Consider the following 23346-nt stretch of genomic DNA (forward strand, 5'->3'; position numbering starts at 1 on the left):
TGAATAACAATGACTGCCAATTACCCACCGTAAGCAAGAGTAGGAAAAGTATGGCTCATCCTAGACATGGGCACTTATAATAACAAAACCGAAAGGTTTGAGTTTTTTCTTTATCTTGCTCAAAACTATGCCCTCGTACAAATGTCAGAGGGGATTACAAGAAGAGCTAGGGATAGGAAGAAGAGTGTGACTTAAAATGACTTTCAGACAACATAAAAAGCTCCTAAATGATCGCATTTTAGCTGTATAACAATGTGGAATAACAGATTCATTTCTATTTGAAAACAGAAAGCTAAGCCTCTTAAAATTATTTCCTGACTTCACTTTGAGGTATGACAAGATATACTTTGTATCTATGATAAGAGTCACTTTAATCTTACCTCTGGTAGGCAGAATTCAGGCACAGAATCCACAAATACGTGACCTGAGCACTCCTTTAGCTCCTAGAAGAAAAGGAAAAATTCTAGGAAGAGATGTCCAATACATACAGCACCAAAGAAATTTCATCTCCAAACTAAACTTTCCATGAAGAATCACACATGGCTAGAGTTGGAGGGAAGCTAGAAAGTTTTTCCAGCCAACTGTTCCCTGTTAGGCTCAGGGAGGCTAAATTTCTGTTCAGGATAAAAATGGCTGGTTGGCTGACTCAGGATCGGAACGCACGTTTCTTGATGCCTCTTCAAGGAAGCCATGCATGGGCACATGCTGCTTCCACGACTCATGACCCAACCCTTTCCAAATAACACCTCTGTGGATGATACCGCAACACCAGAATAATCTGGGAGCACTGGTGGGCATACAGAGTCCTGGGCCCTACCTAAGACCTAAGGGACCCAAACGCTGGCGATGAGGCCATGGAACTTGTGTAACACTCACCTCTAGTGATTCTGTTATATAGTCAGGTTAGGGGCCTGGCCCTAGACAAATGACTTAGAGCCTCTTTTTCCCCTGCCAAGGGGCACATAAGGAGGGACAGCAAGAGTAGAGAATAGGGATTTAACAACTGTCACCATTTCCTCCATGGATATAATCTTTGTCCTTGCAGAGCATACAGTTTACTTTGGATTAGAAGCCACATGTGTTCCTGCAGAAGGACAGAGTATGATTACAAAGAAAGAGAACCTGGCACACCTGGCTGCTCCAGTGACCTACCATATTAAATACACCTGTCTTAGTCTGGAGTCCCTCACAAACAGACCCTGGAAAAGCTTCCAAAGGAGAGGCTGAAAAAGAGTCGGGGCAAGGCAGGTGGTAAAAGGGAAAGGAGGCAGCTGGTAATGGACATGTGCTGACCTACATACCACTGTGGGCAACTGGGACTCATTCATCCCCACGGGGAAAATCTGAGAAATGGTATAAAACTTGGAGCTTAGAGTCAGCCTACCCAGGGACAACAGTTCTGGTATATTTCCATAGCAACTCCTGCAGTCGGTAAGTTTGGGGAAAAAACTTGGGCAGAGCTACGCAGGTACTGGCAGCTGCAATTATGACAGCAGACTGAAGGTGCACGGGGGGCCTGCCACGACGCCTCCAGAGGCCACCAGGGTCACTGTCTTCCCTCACTGACACTCCAAACTGAAATCTATGGACGATCTTTTGCTTCATCCAGGTTAAAGCTATCTACGATTTTGTAACTGAAACTGTAAAAGACAGAATTTGACAGTTTGCTCTTTCCAGAAAAAGAAAAATACTTAGAATTTTGTTCCATCATGTTTTCCTTAGTCACTCGATATATATTTCTATATATTCATATATATGTATCTATATTTATGTATCAGAGTCTGAATGATTTTACTCACCATCTTTATCTGAAAGTAGGGTATTAAACTATTTTATGTTCCTTTTGAATTTTACAAGTCTCCTATCAGAACCTTTGTAGGTATTTCCTCCCTTTGTCTCCCACTGAAAACTCTAGTTCCTCTCCTTATGTGAGAATCATTTAACCAGTGAAAAGCTGAGCCAAAAAAGAGACGAAAACAGTGCTTAATTACAATGTACCTGCCAGCTAAAAACAAATTAGGAATTACGTCTAATGGGAGAAGACTCCCAAATCCCCTAGGATGAAGTTGAATATGATTAAAGACAAATCATGGGAAATTTCAAAGCTCTGCCTGGTCTTAAATTGGCTCTGTAATCTTCCCCTGATGCCACGTACCAGGGCACGTCCACGTCACAAGACAAAGCGTCCTTGGAGGCCCTCACTCCTCCTGGCCCGCAGAAGCACACTTGCCATGCTGAGCAGGGACAATGTCACTGCATTTTATCCACTGCTCCCTCCTAATGAAATGCTCCCACATGCACATGCGAGTCATTCTGCTCACAATGCACTGGTGATAGATGGTTCTAAGTCTTTCTCAGGGAACAATAATTTACAGCCAGCGGGAGAGTTAGGCTGAAATCAGGTGCACACGCTCCTGAATGTGACATAATTTGACAGTAAGCTGTGAGGGAAATCTGGTTTCGAATTATGCATTTGGCTTGCACTTGCGGTTGGGGTGCAGTTACAGGAATTAACTCTGGAAAGAGCACCTCTTTATTTAACAGTATCTATTACAAGAAGGAAATGCCTTGTTCAAATGAATCACTTAAGGATCTTTAAACTCTGTCAGTCTTTCAATTGTGAAACCTGGGAAAGGTAGGATGATTTTGAGAACTAAGAATGGCACGGATGAGCTTTAAGGTTTTTACCCTTCCTTTACCTCTGGTTATTTTTAGTATATATTTGACTAGGTTACAGTTTTAACATTTTTTGTAACTTCTGTCTCTCCTTTGTAAGTTAACTGCCTAAATACTGACCTGAGGTAGGAATTACCGTGAAGAAAATCTAATGTCAAAAATTAAATAGCCTTAAAAAAAATTGTTTAAGTCATTTATTTTACGCCTTGTTAGTCGGTGGTCAAAGTCACAATAGGATCCCAAATCCGAGATTCCTAGAACTGTGTTCTTTTCTTCACAAGCTCTAAGATTGTCCATTCTAGGCTACCGAGGGAAGGCTGGAACAGGATCGAAGGCCACAGGCTGGGATTTACCTAAGAACGCATTTCTCTCCCACTCCCCCGGGGACACACCACCTGGGAGGTTGAACACTGGCTCCAGCTCCGCAGGCCGCTCCAGCCGAGCCCCTCGGCGGTGACACTGCCCTCCCACAGCCTCTCATGGCTTCTCGTCACCCGCAGAGGAAGACCCAACCTTTTTACAAAGCCTGATCTGACCCCGGACAGAGGCAGTTTAAAACTCACTGCTGAGGATTTTAAGGCAATAAAAAACAACAACAACAACAGTTGTACTCCTTCCCGTCACAGAATCCGTACAGCCTTGAAATGAAACGAGCTGGGTGGGATTCTCTGCAGAGCATCACTTTGGAAACTCTCATCACCATTTCTCAAAATAATAGTTGTCTTGCTGTGGTCATAAAATGTATTTGTAGCACAAGTTCTAGATTTCTAGATTTTTACACACAAGCCAATTGCACCTGAATCTGAACACTGAGATTCCCCAAAAAAAAAACACTCTTAAAAACAATCATCACCAAGTATTGAAGACCTTCCATGGACTCAGGGATTTTTCAGGAGACTAGATAGGGGAAAAAATGAGCCTATCAGGTCCATTACTACAGGGTGGCTCTGGTATGACAATGCAGCTTCCAACGGGGTGTAGATGCACTTGAGTTATCGTTACCTTGTCCAAGAAAGTATTTCCATCCTTTAGGGACCAGCCAGGAAGATTAGACAGCCGGGGACTGCAAAACAAAAGATTAATTATCCTAAATAGATTATAATTCTCAGTGATTTCATGGTGACTGTACTGTCTCCATAAAGTTAAAAACAGTTTGAAATTACTGGAAGCAGTGCTCACCCAAAACGCTAATCAAAAACATGAAAAATAACCATGTTGTATAAAGTTTGAAAATATGTACCAACAGAACAAAAAGCCAAATAGTTTATGAAGTTGGGGAAATTGAAAGAACGCTATGCAGAATAATGAAGAGAAAAAGAATGACGAGACACTCAGAAACCACTTTCTAGCCTTCCAACTACCCCTGGACTTCACCTTGCTTGTGTCTGACAACAAGCCTGGAGGGAAGGCCAAATGGCACCATCATACTGGGGATGAGACAGCAGACTCAAGACAGGGGCAGATGCCCTGCCTCAGCCAGGACTCACTACAAATAAAAACACCTCAGTTCTAGTCAAGTCCACATTCTGGACTCACTGCTTACAGGATGGATTAGTCACTTGTCATTTGGTGGCTTGAGCTTCCACTTGTGAAAAACGAAGTAGTTTTTCTAAGTGTTACAAAGTGACAGCATTATCTAAGTGAATAATTCCTAGAAGGTGAGGTTAATTTCACGTATGTGTCTCACACCAAAAGAGTCTGGACTCAGAAATCATTCATTCTCGTAATCTCAGATTTGAACTGTGTGCCTTATTATTTAACCAGAAGAATTATACCGGAGGCGGAAAGGCAAGTAATTCAGGAGAAAAAAAAATGCTGGTAAGAAGAAAACTTAATGACCTAAGTGATGTGTGAAGAAAAGAAAGCACTTCCTTAGGAGTACAAGTTGGATGGCAAAGGGTAGCACTTCACCACAAAATGAGTGTGTAAAGTCAAAATTAAGGGCAGAGTAAGGGTGTGGGACTAAAATACTCTATAATCAGAAACCAAATTAAATACTCCCTTATCCTTTTGCCAAAATAATTTTATCAAATTCTGACTTTGTAACTAACTAGGTGATAGGTACAAATGACATACAGAAACATAAATATGTGAGTATCTGTCAATCTTCTAGAAAAGGTTAAAAACCTGAATAAAATATACATGTATCTATTTTTAGGGAAAAAGTGAGAATTTGGGGGGTAACTTTTAATTTTGACATAATTCCAAACTTACAGAAAAGGATGTAAATGCAGTGAAGTCCCACACTCCCTTTGTTGACATTCTGTTTACATTGTCTTTATTAATAAAAAAGTGAGAATTTTGGATTTAATACTTAAGAATGAAAATTACTACTTAGAGAATCAAATTTGGTTGTATATATTATATCTGATTAACTTTTTCTTTCTTTTTTTAAACTGTGAGTTTTCTGCTTTAACCTCTCAGAAAAACTTTCTACCATCATTAGCTATTTAATTTCCATCTCATTTCATAGTCACATACACGTTTTCACTTACAGATTTCTTGCTTCTCGAAAAATATATTTTACTAGAAGATCAGATTATAAAACCAAGCATTCTAATAAAAGTGTAAAGACAAGATAATGTGAATACTGTTCTCATTTCATGCCCACTAGAAGAAGGTGGTATATATCCATGTCCCTTTACAAAAAGAACCAGGTCAAAAAGGACATGCATCCTGTATGTTCCACACTGGACACACAAGAATCAGCCTTCAAATTACAGATGCCTGATTCACTTAGTTGTCTTCAACAAATGATGAGACATTGTACACTGCTTATCAGAGAATAATTTTTTTAAAAGTAAAATTATCAGGTATTGTGGTTTTAATTTTTGCTGAACATTTAAAAAAATAACATCAAAGCTTTGTATGAAACACCTGTAGGTATCCTTGATTTGAGAAATTGTTAGTGGATGGGACTGAAAGCTCAGAGAGCAGGATAATGCTGTAACAATAGGGCCAAAGATGAAGGGCCAGAGCAATGTGTCACCGAATGGCAGAGGGATGCTGATTATGGAGACGAAAAGAATTTGGTTACTGAGTTCCAGTGAGTTAATAACTGAATCAGAAAGAGTTAGTAAACTTTAAGCTATCAAGAAGAGGCTTATTATTTTGCACCTAATTATTACAAGATTTGACACTAAGTTTCTTAAACATGGAAACAGAAGTCTCTCCATAGAATTCTTCTTTAATAAGATATGAAAGGTAAAGATATTAGAAAAGTTATGATTATAGATAACAGATCTTTGATTCCACTACTTAACAATTTCCTAGAAAAGAAGGATGCCATTAAAAAAAGTTATAGTCAAGAAAAAATTTAAGTGCACAAAATTTTTTTGTTGTATTTATTTAAAAAGGCAAAATATTCCCATAGGTAAATAAGGCCTTTAAATATATCTATCATCTAGAAAAATAATACAGGTAGAATGAACAGAATATGCAGTTTATTTTCTCTTCTCACTTTCCATTTTTCCCATTTCCTATTTTGAAATGTATTACTTTTGTAATTAGAAAATAATAAGGAAAAGAGGCATGACTACATTCACTCATTCAAAAAATGTAAAAGCTTACTTTGAGCAACATACGCAAAGTGCAGGGATATGAGAGTAAATAAAATAATCCTTGGGTCTGAGGAGTCTGCACTCCAGCACAGGCAGACAGTGAACAGCAATTACAATAGAATAAAGTGATGGGTGGCAGCAGGCGTTGTGGGTTCACACAGAACGGGCACTTCTGACAGCGTGGTGTGGGAGCAGAGAGTAGGAGTGAGGAGGTAATGACGGGCCAGGTCCTTCCATGAGGAGCGACCAGGAAACAGCCTCATCATTTGGTGTAGGAGACTGACGGGTCCACCTTCACTCACTCATTAATATATCTTTATTTATGTGTTAAGCCCTCAGGTGCTGGCAATGTGACTGTGAGCAAATATACCTGTTCTCCTGAAGGGGATAGGGAAGCCAGACACATCAAATAATCACAGAAACAGGGAAGAAGATGTCCAAAATGATGAAGCAGTAGAGTACAAAGCACCACAAAGTCCCCTAAGGAGGGACTGGTCTAGGCAGCATCAAAAGATTCTCAGGGTCTAAGATGACTGAGCTGAGATCTGCCCAGCAGTAGAATCAAGGCAAAACTGGGACAAGGGGCAGGGTTTGGAGGGAAAGAGAAGGAGGACAGCTACAGGGCCCAGCACATCTCTCCAGCCAATCGCACCAGACTTTGGCAGGGGCATCTTACATAAGAGGTTGTCCACAGGACATTTTAAGAAGGGACCCACACACTCCCCTTCCTCCGCCACCCAAAATGCCATCTCTGTGTCCTTCCTACTTGGAAGTGGAGGCACAAATGACCTGAGAGATGAGCTCCTGCAAAGCAGGCTACAGGAAAGTGGGATTGGGGGTTGGGGGCTGGAGAAGAGCCTCTGTGGCTGAAAGAACCACATGTGACAAGCAGGAGATGAGTTTCTTTGAAACCGAAAGAAAAGAAAGGGCAAATATGAGAGGTAGAAGGCATAAAGCCTGATATACTAAGATTAACTTGGTATTTATCCTAAAAGCAAAGAAAAACCACTGAGCCATTCTGAACAGGTGAGAGACAAGATTAGAGAGCCATTTTGAATAGGTGAGAGACAAGATTAGATCTGTATTTCTAAAAGGTGATTCTGGAGAGAACTGACATCGTGCATCTTCTGATAATATATACCATCATTTGTGTGGTACTTTTACCAAAAGAACCCCAATCTAATCGGGAGGAAACATTATACATACCCAAATTGAAAGATGTTATATAAAATAGCCTGTCTGCCTAAAAATGACAAGGTCATAAAAGAGGCTTTGACAACAAATGCAATGTGTGACCTAGACTGGATCCTGGAACAGTATCGCTATTTTTCTTTTTTGCTACAAAAGGCATTATAGTGAAATACAAATGGGTGTTAACTTGGAAAATACTAATAAGGTTTTTGGCTTGGGTACTAGCTTACTGTCAAGTGCCAGTTTCCTAATTTTGATCATTGTACTGTGGTTATGTAAGAGAATGTCCTTAATAAAAAAAATGGCACACAAGTGATTAGGTGGTAAATGGGCATTATGTCCATATCTTTTCAATAGGTCAGAAAAAATTATATGCATATGAAGAAAGAGAAAATGATAGAGCAAATGTGATAAAATATTAATAATTGGTAAGGGTAATTAGGAGTTGTTTGTATATTCTTGTAATTTTTCTATGAATCAAATTATTTCAGAATAAGATATGCAAAAAGGTGGCTTTGGATTCAGACGGGGTGAGATCAGAGTTGAAGAAACTGGTTAGAAGACTTTATCAGTAATGCTTGTAAAGATGATAGTGACTGGATTCTAGAGCTGTTTAGAAGGTAAAACCTGCAGCGCTTAATGAAAGATTGGATATGGGGAGCAAGGAAAGGGGCATATGTAAGGTCGGTGCTAGTTTTCTGGCCTTTATTTGACAAGATGCCACTCCCTAGTACAGGGTACCATCGGGGAAAACCAGGACTGGGAGACTCTGCCCTCCTCTTCCGGACCACGTCCACTTATGAACTCATTGGGCACGTTGAGTTTTGATGTACCTTCCAAGGCACATCCAAAGAAACTCAGTAAGCATCTGAATGTATAATCTTGAACTCAGAAGAGATTAGTAACTAAAGATACATATTTGAAAGTTATTGTTTGGATGGTTATTAAAGCCCTGAGCATTAATTAAATGCCCTTCGTGGAGATACTGATGGTCAGCCACTGGATGCTGTAGAATTCTGGTAAGTGATGGCCAGTTAGAGGAAAATGAATTTCCGAAGCAGACAGACGAGGAAGAGTCAGAGAAGCACAGGAAAACCAGGAGCGTGTTCTCAAGGAGGAGAGCGCAGCTGGGCGGCCAGGCAGATGAGGGCTGACGGACGTGCATCGTGGCTAATGGCGTGGAAGTCACTTGGGACTTTAGCAGGAGGTGTTCTGGCAGGTGGTGTGGGCAAAGCACAGACTGGAGAGGAGTTGGGAATGCTCCAGGGGAAAGTGGAGTCAAGACAAGGTTAAAATTTTAAGTTAGAAGTGATGGAGTGTAACTAAATAGGAAGAACTGAGTCAAAATGGAAAGGTACATGGGAACATAAAGATTACAATTAATAGCAAAATGACTCTCAGAAAGTAAGAAGGGTGGGATAAAGGGTTTCATTCATATGATAAATATTTATTGAGTAGCTACTACATGCCAAGAACTAGTAGGTCCTGGGAATACAGTAGGGAACAAACAACATCCCTGCCCTTATAACTTATCGTTTTAGGGGAGAAGGAAGACAATATACAAACTAAATATGTATATATAATGTAATGATAAGACAATATATAAACTAAATATGTATATACAATGTAATGATAAAGATATAATGTAATGATAAAGAAAGACAATATATAAACTAAATATGTATATATAATGTAATGATAAGTGCTATGAGGAAAAATAAAGCAGGAATAAGAGAGAGGGAGGGACTGGGTACTAATGTAGCCACTGTATCTCCAATGTTTCTGGCCTGAGTAAAGAAGACACTTTTTGAAGGAACCCCAGGGGCTGCGAATCATCCCACGATACAACCTCCCTCTGAGAAAAACAATGCCAAGGGGCCGAGAGAGTGGAAGTGGACTGCGACGCTGACCCAGGGCCGTGAGAATACTGAAGTAGGAAGAGACAAGAATGAATGGGAAAGGGGAAAACAGGAAGCTAGCACTGTCTAACACTCAGGTTAACACCTAGGCAACTCATGGCCCACAGAGCATGCAGGCCCCCTGTGGAAGCCCTCACAGGACCTTGTATTTTACTGCCAGTAATTATCACCAGTATATTGTTGTTTTCTTAACTCAATGAAATAATGAAATCTTAAAATCGTTTTCTCTGACAGACTATAAACTCCATGAGGAAAGGAAAATTATCTTGGTCAGGTCTGTATCCCCTGGTCCACCACAGTGCAGACTCTTAATAAACACCAAATGAATGAACACACTTTAATTTTGGGGGTAAAAAGACAATACCATCAGGCTATTTTAATAAGAAATAACCTGTCAAGTCATTTCTGTTGAGAAATGTAGGTGGTGTCTATAGTTCCTGAACCACATGCACAAATGTATAAATATTCTCTTCTGGACAATATCTGTGGATGGTAAATGTATTTCTAAGTGCTTCATGTGATTACAATTGAATTTTCTCAGGTTTGCATAAAATGTAATATGTAATTATTTTTGACCTTGCTCCCATCACCTTATTGTATCCCTTATCTCAGAAAAAAATCAATGGTTTTGATTTTTAATTATACTTTTTCTAGATGGTTCACTGGGCTGTCATTATGAATCATCACCACACACAATGACGTCTTCGGGAGTGAATGAGACGCGTTAGAAGGTTCAACTAGCTTGTTCTGCTTTTAAGCTCTTAAACCTGCTGTGGACAGCTTTTCTGTCTCCCTTCTTGTACGCTGTATCACTTTCTGCTCCTCGAAGTATACCTGCTTCTAAAAGTTGCCCACTTCTCTAATAAACTGCTGCTTCTAAATGACAGTAAGCTGGGAAACCAATTTCCTAGACAAGGTTTTAGTAGGGGTAAACAGTGCTGACTGTAGGCCTGGGGAACTCTATCTGCTTTTAGACATAAGTGTTGGCTTCATATATGATTCTGTGATGTCTACAGCTGACTAGTATGAAAATAACACACACATAACTATCAAAAAGAAACATCAGGGAATGATGCAGAGATTAGCATGATCCCTGCACAAGGATGACACACACATTTGTGCAAAGGTCCATATTTAAAAAAAATAAAAAAAAAGAAACGTCAGGCTCTATGATGTAAAGTACCTGCAAAGGCAGTTAAATTATTCTAAAATTCAATTCTTGGGTTCATCAGTTGACCATTTATAAACTCTTATATGAATTAGCAAGAAAGATGAAATATATATGACCTCACTTGCACTAAGCAGTTGCAGGAACATTTTACAGCTCAGAAGAAGTTATAATAAAGAAGCCAATCAATAAATCAATACAACACTTTCCATCACCCCAGCCAAAGGGAATTATTCTGATGAAGAACATTTTTAAGGGAACAAACTTAGTACAACACACAAAGTACTGGTAATCTTAATGCTAAGGGGTACCATTTGCCAGCAAGCTAAATTTCATTTTTTCTCAGATTCACCAGCACATACCTTTGAACAAGTGGCAAAGGAAGGAAATTGAGGGTGGAAGTCATGTCCAGTCCGCAGTCCAACATAATGGTGGTTGATTTGAATTTGAGCACATTGCATGGTAAGGTTGGGTGCCCCGAAAGGCAATACTGAAAAAAATGAAATCACTTTTATCAATAATCAATAACAGAAAAAGTCTAAAAAATATAGCGAATTAAGTAAAACTGATCTTCCTCTCTCATCGGAATAGTCTGTGAATACAGTTCACTTTTTGTGTGACTTTCTTCCCTTTACAGCTCTGGCTACCACGTACCTGAGCAGTTCAAAATACTCAAAAGTCTCAGACATAGGCTACCAAGCTGTAGCTCAGGCAAGCAGTTTTGGAAGGGCCAAAGTTACTCCAAATAGAAGGTTTCTGGGCTATAGTTGCGGTTATAGATATATAGTTGCACAGTCCCAGGCTCCACTCTCACATGAAACTCCAAATTCCCACTATTCCATTGCATCTAAGTACTGCCTAAAGCTGTGGAAGTCAAATTCTACACTGGATCCTCAAACTGTGCTGCAGGATAGGTTTTTGTTCTGTAAAGAAGTCAAGTGACTTCCTCACTTGGGAAGTGTTGGGAAGGGTTAACAAACAAGCATCAGTCAGGGGTTATGGCTCAGCCTGGTCAGAGGAAATGACTCAAAAGGAGAAGTGACTTCTCTGATGTGCACACACCAAGCAGGATGAGGGACACCTACTCCCAGCCAATCAAGAGTTCCTCACCTGTGGCACCAGACCTCAGAAGTTAAAGGGGCAGAAACCACAGTGGTGTGTTCAGAGGAGAGAGAGGAGGCAAGACAACACACTGACCCCAAACATTTCTCACATCCTCCTCAATGTAGTGGGGATGACAGATAAGCCACACTGGAAATTATTTATAGGGGCTGTACCCTGTCACCATTCAGAATTCTGCTGCTCTGAGGAAAAGAAACAAAAGAAGGTAAGGACTGTTTCCCCCATCTTTACAGTCATTCCGTGGAGGCCTCCCTTGAACAGCAAAGCCCAGACAATGGAGGGATGTTCTTTACCCCATGACAAGTACATTCTTTCTGAGTTAGGGTAACTCGACATGAATGCCTGGCCTCACGTGGCCACAGCAGCTCAGGTGGCGTTTCCAGGTATTTGTTGCCCTGCTGGTTCTGTCACTGGATCGATTTCCTCCTTTTCTGCAGAGGATACTACAAGGGGCTGATGATTTTTTAAAACCGCATGTTCTCAAAATGGTAAGAGCAAGAGCCAAGAAATGGTGGGCGTTTTGCAAGCTTCTTTATGCCAAGTTTATGTTATTATATTTTTCAAATCAGAATTCACAACTCACAGTCTAATATGGTATAAGTTTATAACAAAAACAGTACAAATTATTTAAAATTGTTAATTATACTAAAAAAATTCCAGGAAGCATGAGTTGTGTTAATATACTTTACAGAAGTTCATTCTTTGATAGGTATCAGAATTACAGAAAAAAAATATTCTACTAAGGAAGGCAGAGATACCTCTACCCCACTTTCCATCCTGCCAGCTTAGTTTTTATCCCTTTCTAAGAATTATTTATTAAAGACAAATGTAAACTCTCAAAATGAACACCAAGTATCACGTCAAGCTTGTCCCAAACATACAAGCATCCTAGTTAAGAGCTTTCCTGTATCTCTCCTTTTAAAAAAAAACCAGATATTCAGAAAAACCTAAAAAGAAATAAAGTGAAATGTATATGATGGTCACTTCTGGGTGGAAAAGTTATAGTGTAGTTTTCTTCTTTCAGCTTTCTGTGTTTTCCTAATGTTCGACAACAAGCATTTACTGAATGTTTATGATCAGAAAAAAATGATTTTTTTCAGCCAGCCACATTGAATGGCAGCATCTTCATCTTTAAGTCTAAGTTATAGATAAAAAGTTACAAGTTACACCACAAGGAAGACTGACCTGTACAAGCTGCTGCTCAAAAGACATCAGGCAAAAAAAGTTAGCGGAAGACACTACATCTGCTCCTGTCATCCAAGGGTAAGGAAAGGAGAGGAACACTTTCAGAGGGCTGTTAAGTGAACGGAAGAAATGCTTTCAGAGCATCTCCTGAAGGAGTGGCCGATCGTGATCTCACCAGCTCCACGTGAATGGAGGAGGAATTGAGCTTTACACAGTTTGAGCGGCTCATCTGAGAAGAGCCACACAGGGCCCCTGGCCCCAAAGACCCCACTCCCGCTTCCCAAGCTGCACTCCTGTACTCCGTGGGCCAACTGAGTGTGCTAAGACACAGCGGGGGGCTGAGGCCCGCACACCGACGGGGTTCCCGCAGTTTGCCCGTCTCCAGGGATGCTCTTTGCATGTTTCTAATATGCTGCTGCAATCACCAGGCGGCGCATAATCCAGTGATTACCCGAAACGTTACATATCATGGGGTTTTAAAATGAGTAATCAATCTGTATTACAAAAAGTTTGAAAAGGTAGAAAGAAAATTATTACCCACAGTCATTGTTCTATTCCCTCTTTTTCCATATTTGTAAAAGCTGATTTAGAGCATGTACTGCTCTGTATGCTGCTTTAAAAACTCATGATGACTATGCTTTGTCTATGTTGCACCACACTCTATTTTTATTGGCTGCCTAGGTCAATATACCATCACTTGTTTAATGATTCTCTTACTGTAGAATATTTAGAGGCTCTTTCAATGGCTCAGTTACAAAAATGGCCGTCACGGTCACTTTAGTGCTTAAGGCTTTTTCCATATTCGACTATTTTAGAGGATTCCCAGAAGTGGCATTAACTAGGTCAAAAAATATGAGCATTTTATGGCTCTTGAACTATGCTGCCAAAATGGTTTCCAAAAAAGGCTGTACCGATTTACAATGTCATCAGTAATAGGTCAGAAGACCTGTTTCACTGCTTCTTTCTATCAACATATGGTCAAAACCATCTAGAATCTATACCAAAATGCACTTGTAATGTCAGTAGTATAACTATCTAGAAGCAATTAAATGGCCCTAAACAGGAAAAATCAACTACTTGAAATATGGATTTATTTTTGAGAGGCAGTTTGGAGAAATGATTTAAGGTTCAGAGTTTAAATAAGACTGTTCGGGCTCAAATCCTGGTTGCACTCATTATTAATGTGTGATTTTGACTTAACTTTGCAAAGAGTCAGCTTCCTCGCCTGTAAGTTGCAGTAGTAGAAGCTACCCTCCTCAGTGAATGAAGGACAAATGAATGGATACAGCACCTGACACATGGTATACGCCCACTGGTAACAGAATCATTAAGGGGCTGAAGAGACCACCTCAATTTGGGGTACCACCTAAGTTGACAGCATTATAGAGAAGAAATTTTATTCTTTAGTGGCATTCACTAATGCTTTAACACTTGTGTACCTCACAACAGTAGGTAAAGTGAGTGAGCAATTTTACAAATGCTGTCTACTGCTAGCTTTCCCTTCAGGAAGATGCAGTCATTACTGAGGACAGATGTGAATATCTAGCCAATGTAAGGTTTTACAATTTAAAATCTTTTTCTGGCTTAACAAGCACATAGCAATGTTTTCATGTTAATTTTATTTCTATTTAGTAACAAAGCTACAGGGTCTTCTGTGTAATGACTTACTGTCTGTATTTCCTGTGTCCTGTATCTTTTTTACACTGAATGAATGGAATCTGGTTTCAGAACTCATATGTATTTAACATCTATAGAAGCATTGTTTATATTTTTTGATAAAATTGTTATCAGTTATGCTTAGTATATTATCTTTCCCATTCTGTTACTTTCATTAAAAAAAACCTTCTATTACAGAAAATTTCAAACATACAAGTAAGCAAAATTAGTATGATAAATCCCAGTACTTAGGTTTAACACTATCCATATTCGGCCTCTCTTTTCTGATTTTCTTTTGATATTGACATGCTTCTGCAGAATAGCTATTACGATGACAAACTTACCTGCTCTCTGAAAATACCGTTTCTTAAATAGCCCTAGTTTAATCTCTTATCTACAATTGGGACAAAAACATGAGTCCATTTTCCTACATGTCCAGCAAAATTCATTAAAAGTGGTTCCTGTCACCTTTAAGTTATTCTTGGTTTGTAACACCTTCCTGTTTGGTAATAATAGTTTGAAAATAATTCCAAGTCTCTATTTTTGTCCACTGGCTGTTACCATTTTTTTCATTTTTACCCCCAAATAAATTATAATGACTACAATTCTAAAACACTACTTTTCCAATAATATATAAATGGAAACCACATTTAGTCTTAACTTAGGGAATTAACTTAGGGAATGTGACCATTTTTACTACACAGTAATATTTCTCTGAGCCATTTAGTTAACCACATTTAGTCTTAACTTAGGGAATTAACTTAGGGAATGTGACCATTTTTACTACACAGTAATATTTCTCTGAGCCATTGTTTTCTACTTTTCTTCCTTTACAGTTTAAAATTGTTTTCTACTTTTCTTCCTTTACAGTTTAAAATATTTTATGCCTTTACAGTTTAAAATTGTTTTCTACTTTTCTTCCTTTACAGTTTAAAATATTTTATGCCTTTGGTTCATAACCAACTATTCAATTATCACTGAATGTATCTTTGCTTTTCAGTTTCTACTTACTTTCTGCTCTAAGTTTATTGCTCTATTTTAAGTTTTATCTGATATAGTCTTCAAAATTCTGCCACTGCTGTGTACTGATTATGCATTCAGGCTACAAACACCCCTCTTAAGTGATGCTCTGGATGCATTTTATGAGTTTATATTGTTTTCAATGTTATGCATTTCTACATATTACGTAATTCCCCATGTGATTTTTTCTTTGAGCCATGAACTATCACGAAGTGTGTGTGAGTTATGTGTGTTTTATGTTTGGTTTAATTTTCAAATATACAGCAAGTAATAGTTATCTTTTAGTTCATGACCTCTAATTTTATTGAGGGCAGAGAACAGAATTTGTACATTAATTTTTGGCTGTTTACTGAAACTTGCTTTGTGATCTTACACCTTGTAAATAGTTGATTTTTTACAAATAATCCAGCATGCATAAAATTTTAAGTATGTAATCTAATTGTTGTATACAGAGTAGATCAAGTTTATTATCTTATTTAAGTTTCCCATATCCTATTTGAATCCCAGGAGAGAAACTTACCAATTTCTCTTTGTAATTTTATCAAATTTTGCTTCATATATTTTGAGAATAAACCAGCCATCTTAACTTCCTAGAAATCTTCTAAAGCAGTATGAATTACTGTGTCATAAATAAATAAACCACAAGATTTGGTAAATTAGTATATTTTCTAAACTTGGCAATTTGGTCACATGGCAAATTGAATTTTAGTGAATTGGCTTTGGGCAGTAAGTCTGTCTTTTGCAAAAGAACTGGGGACTAAAACATCCTATGTTCTCCTTTTCCCTGTCTTGTTTAGAATAATTGTAAAATATATAGTTGCTATGATATGGTATTTATTAAGTGTAAGGCATCCTGTAAGAACTTCACATTTAACTCCTTTAATCCTCCCAAGAATACTGTGAGGTAGGAACTATATTCCTATCTTACAAATGAAGAAAATGAGGCACAGAGATTATGAAACTTGCATAGTTCTGAAGTTGTAAGGGTTGTGCCAGGACTTGAACCCTGGAAAGTTTGACCCAGAGAGAGACTACTTAATCACCATGCATGCCATGATACACAAAGAGAAAGGGATTGTCAGAGACCAAAAAACATATGCAGAGATGATGTGCTCTAAAAGGTCATATTTTGAGTTGATAAGAATATAGCTTGGATTTGTAATCTGGTTGTGAACAAAGAAAATTAGTTAACTGGCTAATATAAGATGAAGCAAATGTAAAATAATCCCAAGTAGATTAAATTATTAAACTGGTCTGCTATCTGTTAAAAGCAGTAATTTCCTTTTGTTGGATTTTACCTTCCATTAAAAAGTGATAGGATAAAATAGTTTTAACTGCTGAAACTCTGAAATAATCTGTAAACCTATAACCTTTAGGTTGAGATAATGCCAAACGCTCTTTAATCCTGTTTGAAAGAATAGCGTAGCACCAGAGGAACTGCCTTTTATAGGCAACAGTGTTAATAAAATAAGTTGTAAATAACATCACTAATTTCTCCCCCTTTTTCTTCTTTCTCTATTTAAGCAACTCATGCATCCACTATAGAAATCTATGAGCAAAGAGAAAAGAAATTCAGTTTGCTTTTCTTTCTGGCAGTAGAATTAAGAAATGGCTTTGATTATTTCTGATTCAAGTACAATAAAAAAATACTGTTAACAAATTTACTTTTATGTAATAGTTTTTATTCCTGGTACAACATTAGGAAACCTATTAGTATAATTCACACATAAATGAATATAGGGGAAAGCAAATCTCAATAGATTCAGAAATGTATTTGAAAAAAAACACCAATTCAAGGCAAAAAATCTTACCAAACTGTAACTACAAGGGTATTTCTTTGCTAAAGGGTTCCTAAACATCCCTACATCATAGTTAATGATGAGAAGCATGAGAAACAGTTCCATTACAGTCAAGAACAAAATAAGGACACCCATTATCATTGCTTAAATTCAACACTATACTGGCAATGCTATATAATGCAATAAGACAAGAAAAAGATGAAATGATTAGAAATGGAGAAATAAATCATGTCATTGTTCACAGATGATATGATTAGAAGGCATTCTGAAGACAAACTATTACAACTAGTAAGAAAGTGCATCAAGGTTGCTGAATACAATAACTAATATACCCAAATTAACCTGTGTTTTTATATGCTAGCACTGAACAATTAGTAACAGTAATAAGAATTAAAATTGGAATACCACTTAATGCATACATTAAATGTATCACAGAATAAAAGTAAAAAAGCAAAGAATAAAATTTTAACCAAAAAATTACAAAACTCTTCTTAGAGATAATGCAAGCTGGAAAGGAAAATAAACTGCTGCAAAAAGTAGCAATCTTCACTTATCTACTTTTTTATTAAACTTGAGAATCATACAGAAGAGTCAAGGGCTAACCTTGGCAATGAAAATACTAAAGAAAAACGATTAGAGAAGACTTACATTTTGTGATATTACAACTCATTATAATTAATATAGGATGTTATGCTGGGATAGTTAGTGGACCAATGGGACAGGAATAAACAAACAATCCAGAAAAGAGGCACACACCATTACCTAGGAGCATAACATATGACAGAAGTAGCATTACTAATGTGTGGTGCTGGGCAAGTATGCAACTCATTTGGAAAGGATTACTTCACACCATACACAAAAATTAATTCCAGATGACTTAAATACTGAAAAAGTAAAGACAAGAACTTTAGAACTTTTAGTGAAAAATGAAAAGATACTACCTTATCCCCCAGGGTAGTAGAGAATTTCTTAAGGAGAAAAAAGCCACAAACCATAAAAGAAAGATTCTTTCTACACTACTTTAAGATGAAATTCTTCAAAAGACACCATTAACAAAGTGAAAACACAAGTCAGAGATTGAGAGAAGATACTTCCAACACATATTACTAAAAGCATTGGCAACCTATTCAGTATAAAAAAACTCATACAAATCAACAACAAACATTAAAAAACTCAACAGAAATGAGGAAACAGGAGTGGTCAATAAGTGAAGATACGAAAACAAGCGCAATATCATCAGGATCAGGGAAATGCAAAATAAGACAATAATGAGCAAACCTTAGCCTGGCTAAAATTATTGGGGTGAATGTAGTAAAAATGCAAATAAATTGGTACACCACTCAGGAGAATAATTTGGTATACCTAGTAATGCTGAATATCTGTACCTTAGCATATACTAAACTAATAAAAGCATACATGGGTTTGATACACATGAACTTGAAGAAAGTAGTAACTTCTGGAGAGGGAGGTAAAGGTAGATAATGTTAGCTTTAAATGAAATACATCTTTAAAAAGGCAGAGAAGGGAGGAAAGAGATCTGATTTTAAAAAAAAGGCAAACTATTAACATCTATTTAATGTTAGTAACGAGTATAAGGATGTCTTTTCTGTTTTGTTATCACACACTTCCGCAGACATCAGAATTATGAACTGTATCTTTGCTACTACTGTCAAAATTTGTAGTGCTATTTTTATGACAGAAGTCTCACAGTACAGAAATAAAATCCAGAAAATCGTAACAGAAAAGTATTTTAGTATTAGGATAGCATTTGCTAGGTGTATTTGTTAATCTTCAGGGAAATTTGCTCGGTAGTGCTGATGACCCACAATTTTCATTTTGCTATTATGCTCCAGACACAAAGTGAACAGGTCCTCAGACTACTGACATGGCAATGGAAATGGAATAAAGTGAGAATGCTACCTTGTGAGAAGGATGATTCAACATGATATGGCCTTGGGGGAAAGACAGAAAAAAAGATAACTCCCAGATTTTTAGTCTAAATTTTCAATATTATGTTGGTACGTTTACAGAACTCCTTGATGTTTTCCAGTCTTAGGAAGTTTGGCAAAACACTTCCCTAACAAGACCAGCAAGGCTTTATTTATTTATTTATTTTGGTATCATTAATGTGCAATTACATGAGCAGCATTATGGTTACTAGACTCCCCCCATTATCAATTCCAGCAAGGCTTTATAATTTTGTAAGAAAATTTTCAAATGGTATTGATAATCATCTAATTACCAGAAATGCTACACTAATATGATAGCTGTATTTATAAAATATACATATTCATAAAAATGCACATCAATGCTCATACTTGTAAAGGAATTCTAAAAATAAACACAGACCTGAGCTTAGAAAGCAATAGGAATTGGAAAGTTCATTGTTTGAATTACCTTCACTCACTAACAATAAGAATTATTGACAAATATTTTCTATCCAGTATCTTACTAGTTCTTTCCCAACAACTAAAGCAAATATTATCAATACCAACTTGACTGTGAAGGCCCAAGATTACAGTTATTAATAACAGACTGAACTTATACTCGAACCAGTGCAAGTTGTAAATACTTTTCTCTTAAATATCCCACTAATATAGTAGGAATAAGAAAAAGTATGATGGTATACTATGTTCAGAACAACAGACTTAATATAGATAGGATAATTGGATATGAAAAAAAAATCAAAGAATCTTAGGGAAAAAAGTGACTAGTTTTTTTCTAGTCATCTTTCTAACTTCTCTCTAAGTAGTTTCCTGTTGTATCACTGTCTAACCCTCTGCTAGATTCCTTCCAGAGCAAACACCTTAGAATAGACTAAGGAGAGCTAATTAAAATAGACTAAGACAGTCACTGCCATAACCCTGAGAAATTGTACACTAACACATTTTAACATTTCTAAAATGTGGCATTTCCTTATGATAAAATCTCCAATTTTTTTAAAAAAACTTTAGTTTCTCTCCCTCCCCAGTCTTGCATATGTTCATCAGACTCTTAGCTTCCATAAAAATAATAAAACATTAGGGTTAAAGGGGCCTTTGAACTCAAAATAGATCGTAAAACCACCTGTAAGAGCTGAAACGACAAAACTCATGGAAAAGCACTGTCCAATAGAAATACAATGCAAGCCACACATGTACTTTTAATTTTTTCTGGTAGCTAAATTAAAAAAGTAAAAGAAACAGGTGAAATTAATTTTAGCAATATATTTTACTTAACCCAATACATCTAAATCACTTGAGCATATAATCAACATAAAAATATTAATGAAACAGTTTTAAATTACTTTTTGTACTGAGTCTTCAAAATCTGGTATGGACATTATATCTGCAGTGTGTGTTGATTCAGATGCTAAATTTTCATCTGAAATACTTGGTATGCATTTAGATTTTGTTAACATTTACAGATGAAAAGTATACTCATATACCCAAGTTCTTCTGAACATTCTTAAAATTTTCTCAGTAACTGAATCACATATCACTTTTAAAGTTTAATTAATTAAAATAAAATACAACTTAAAATTCAATTCCTTAGTCCTACGAGTAATACTGTAAGTGGTTAATAGCCACAATAGCAGTTGGTAGATACCATATTAGACAGGGAACTTTAGAAAAAAGGAAAATCTTTGTGCCTTAGGTTAGGCACAGATTTCTCAGATAAGACACAAAAAGCAAGAATCATAAAAGGACACTTATAAATTGGACTTAATCAAATTTTTTTTTTTTTTTTTAAGAAACGCATTTATTTCTGACAAGTAGTCATTCCGTCTCTCTCTTGACTAGGCTGCAGCAGAAGAGAGTGACTTAATCAAAATGTAAAACTTTTGTTCTTCAAAAGACACTCTTAAGAAAATGTGAGAAAACAGATTGGGAGAAAATATTTGCAAAACACCTATTTCCTTCAGAGCCTGAATACAGACAGTAAAAGAATTCTTACACCTCAATGAGAGTACAAACAATGCAATAATAGTGGGTAAAATATTTAAAGAGGCACTCAGTGAAGAAGACATACAGATGACAAATGAAAAAATGAACATTAGTCCTTACTGAAACATAAGTAAAACCATAAGATTCTACTACAATCTCCTTAGAAAGGTTAATATTAAAGACTGACAAGTGCTGGCAAGGGTGCAAAGCAATTGGAAATCTCATATGCTACAAGCGTAATGCTTCTGAGGTTGATCCTTGTTGTTGCACGTATGAATAGGTCATTCCCTTTTTGCGCTAAGTATCCCACTGTACAGACATACCAGGATTTGCTTATCCATCCACAAGCTGATGGACACCTGGGTCGCTGTTGCCAGTTTTTGACAACTTTGAATAAAGCTGCTGCAAACATTCACATCCAGGTTTTTGCAGGGGAATTGAATTTCACTTCCCTTGGGTAAACACTTAAGATTGGGATTGCTGGTGTATGTATGTTTAACTTTACAAGGAACTATCAAACTGTTTCCCAAAATGGAAATAAACTCTTAGCTTAAATAAACCAGAGTCCGATTTTATTGCTGGGCTCTGCATCACAGCAACAACAGCTTATTTAACCTAAGCATTATAAAGGAGTGCAGAGAGCATTAAGAGTCAGGAAAAAGAACTAATAAAACTTAGCTAAACCTTAACAGCGGACCATTCCGGAATAGTAAGAGATTCAATGTCTAAACTTAGAGAGAGACCAGATCAAAGGAAGAGAGAGCGAGAGGCCAGTCAAGGGCTATTTGAATCCTAGTCTACTAAATCCCCATGGTTTACAACCCTGATATCCACCCTGGCAGGGCCCTTGCTTATTTTTATACTGCTTCTCACTTTAGGTCCTTGTATCTTAAACCGGCTAATAGCCTTTGTTAGGGAAAGAGTGAGTGCTGTTCAGGTGCTAATGCTGAGACGCAGTCTCATTCACTCACACAGCAGGAAGAAACAAACATTCCATGATTGGAATGGTCAAAGGAAAGTGGGGAAAGGTAGAATCTAAGCATTAGTAAGATTAGTAAATTAGCATAAGCATAGCCATCTTAGAAACCTAGAAACCATTTTCTGAGAGTGTGACTCAGAGGAAAGAAAAAAAAAAACAAAAAAAAACAAACCCTGGGCCTGGGTAAGGCCTTGAAAAACAAGTTAATCATGAGCACCGGGTGGTGGGCAGCTGTGACCCTTGGTCAGCTAACCTTGGTCAGTAAATCTTACATACCAAGCTTATCGTGCAGAACCTCCCTAACCATTGAGGAGTAGTCTTACCCTGCCCTTGCTTAACCCCAGGATATATGTCTTGCAAGAATAATGTATAGTTATAGAAAATTGCTATGAGTTAAGTGCTTTGAAATTGCTATATAAACCCTTGGCTCTGAGTGCTCGGGGTCCTTGTTGAGACCTGCTGCATCGGGCTGACTTGGACCTCAGCTAGCTAGCTGAATAAAGACTTTGCTTGAATTTACATCTCTATGCCTGTGTAGTTTGTTCTCTGGGGAAGCCTCGGAAGCCTGGACCCTAACAAGCATAAAGTATTGGTTTAAACTCTGCCTCTAAATTGGTATTGGGCTGAATGAATTTGGGCCTTAAATTTTTCATCTGACAAATAAGGAGACTTAACTAGATTATTTCTAAGCGCTCTTTTAACACAAAATTCTGTTTCTCATTGTTCCATCACTTCACTAGGTCAACCAAAGTGTCTTGGTTTTCTTATATAACCTGTTATCAAGATGTGTCTATGTTCTTTTACAATTGACTTTCTGAAAATATAAGAAACTTAACACATTTTATAAACTGGAAGGAATTCTGAGATCATCTAGTTCAAATACCTCTTTTAAAAATGAGGAACTTAGCTCTTCCAGGGCTTGTGAACTTTTCTGTGCACCCACACCCCAGTATCTTATTCACTGCTATCCACAACTGTCGCTCACCAGGAGAGCACTCCTTGCCCTGACAGGGTGTGTAAGATTCTTAGTGTGGCTGGCAAAGGGATTCCCTGTCATTATACCACACTATCCTGAGTTCAACTGGCTTCCACGGAGCCAAATTTGCCTAATTTGGAACTATTTCCCCTGTGAGAATTTTGGGCCA

General features: G+C 37.5%; 1 protein-coding gene and 1 pseudogene across 2 annotated transcripts in view; one reads left to right on the forward strand and one right to left on the reverse strand.

Annotated features, from left to right (window-relative positions):
- Positions 1–23346, reverse strand: part of INTS9 (integrator complex subunit 9) — a 100023-nt gene that overhangs the window by 59700 nt on the left and 16977 nt on the right. For both annotated transcript variants that reach the window (XM_037024644.2, XM_037024645.2), the window contains exons 2-4: positions 10877–11004; positions 3679–3739; positions 381–443 (exon numbers count right to left, since the gene is read on the reverse strand). In XM_037024644.2, coding sequence (XP_036880539.1) covers positions 381–443; positions 3679–3739; positions 10877–11004 — 252 coding nt within the window. The remainder of the gene's footprint in view (positions 1–380; positions 444–3678; positions 3740–10876; positions 11005–23346) is intronic.
- On the forward strand, positions 10411–10484 carry LOC118973604 (U6 spliceosomal RNA; annotated as a pseudogene).

This window comes from Manis javanica, chromosome 3 (genome assembly GCF_040802235.1).
Source record: "Manis javanica isolate MJ-LG chromosome 3, MJ_LKY, whole genome shotgun sequence".
NCBI lineage: Eukaryota > Metazoa > Chordata > Mammalia > Pholidota > Manidae > Manis > Manis javanica.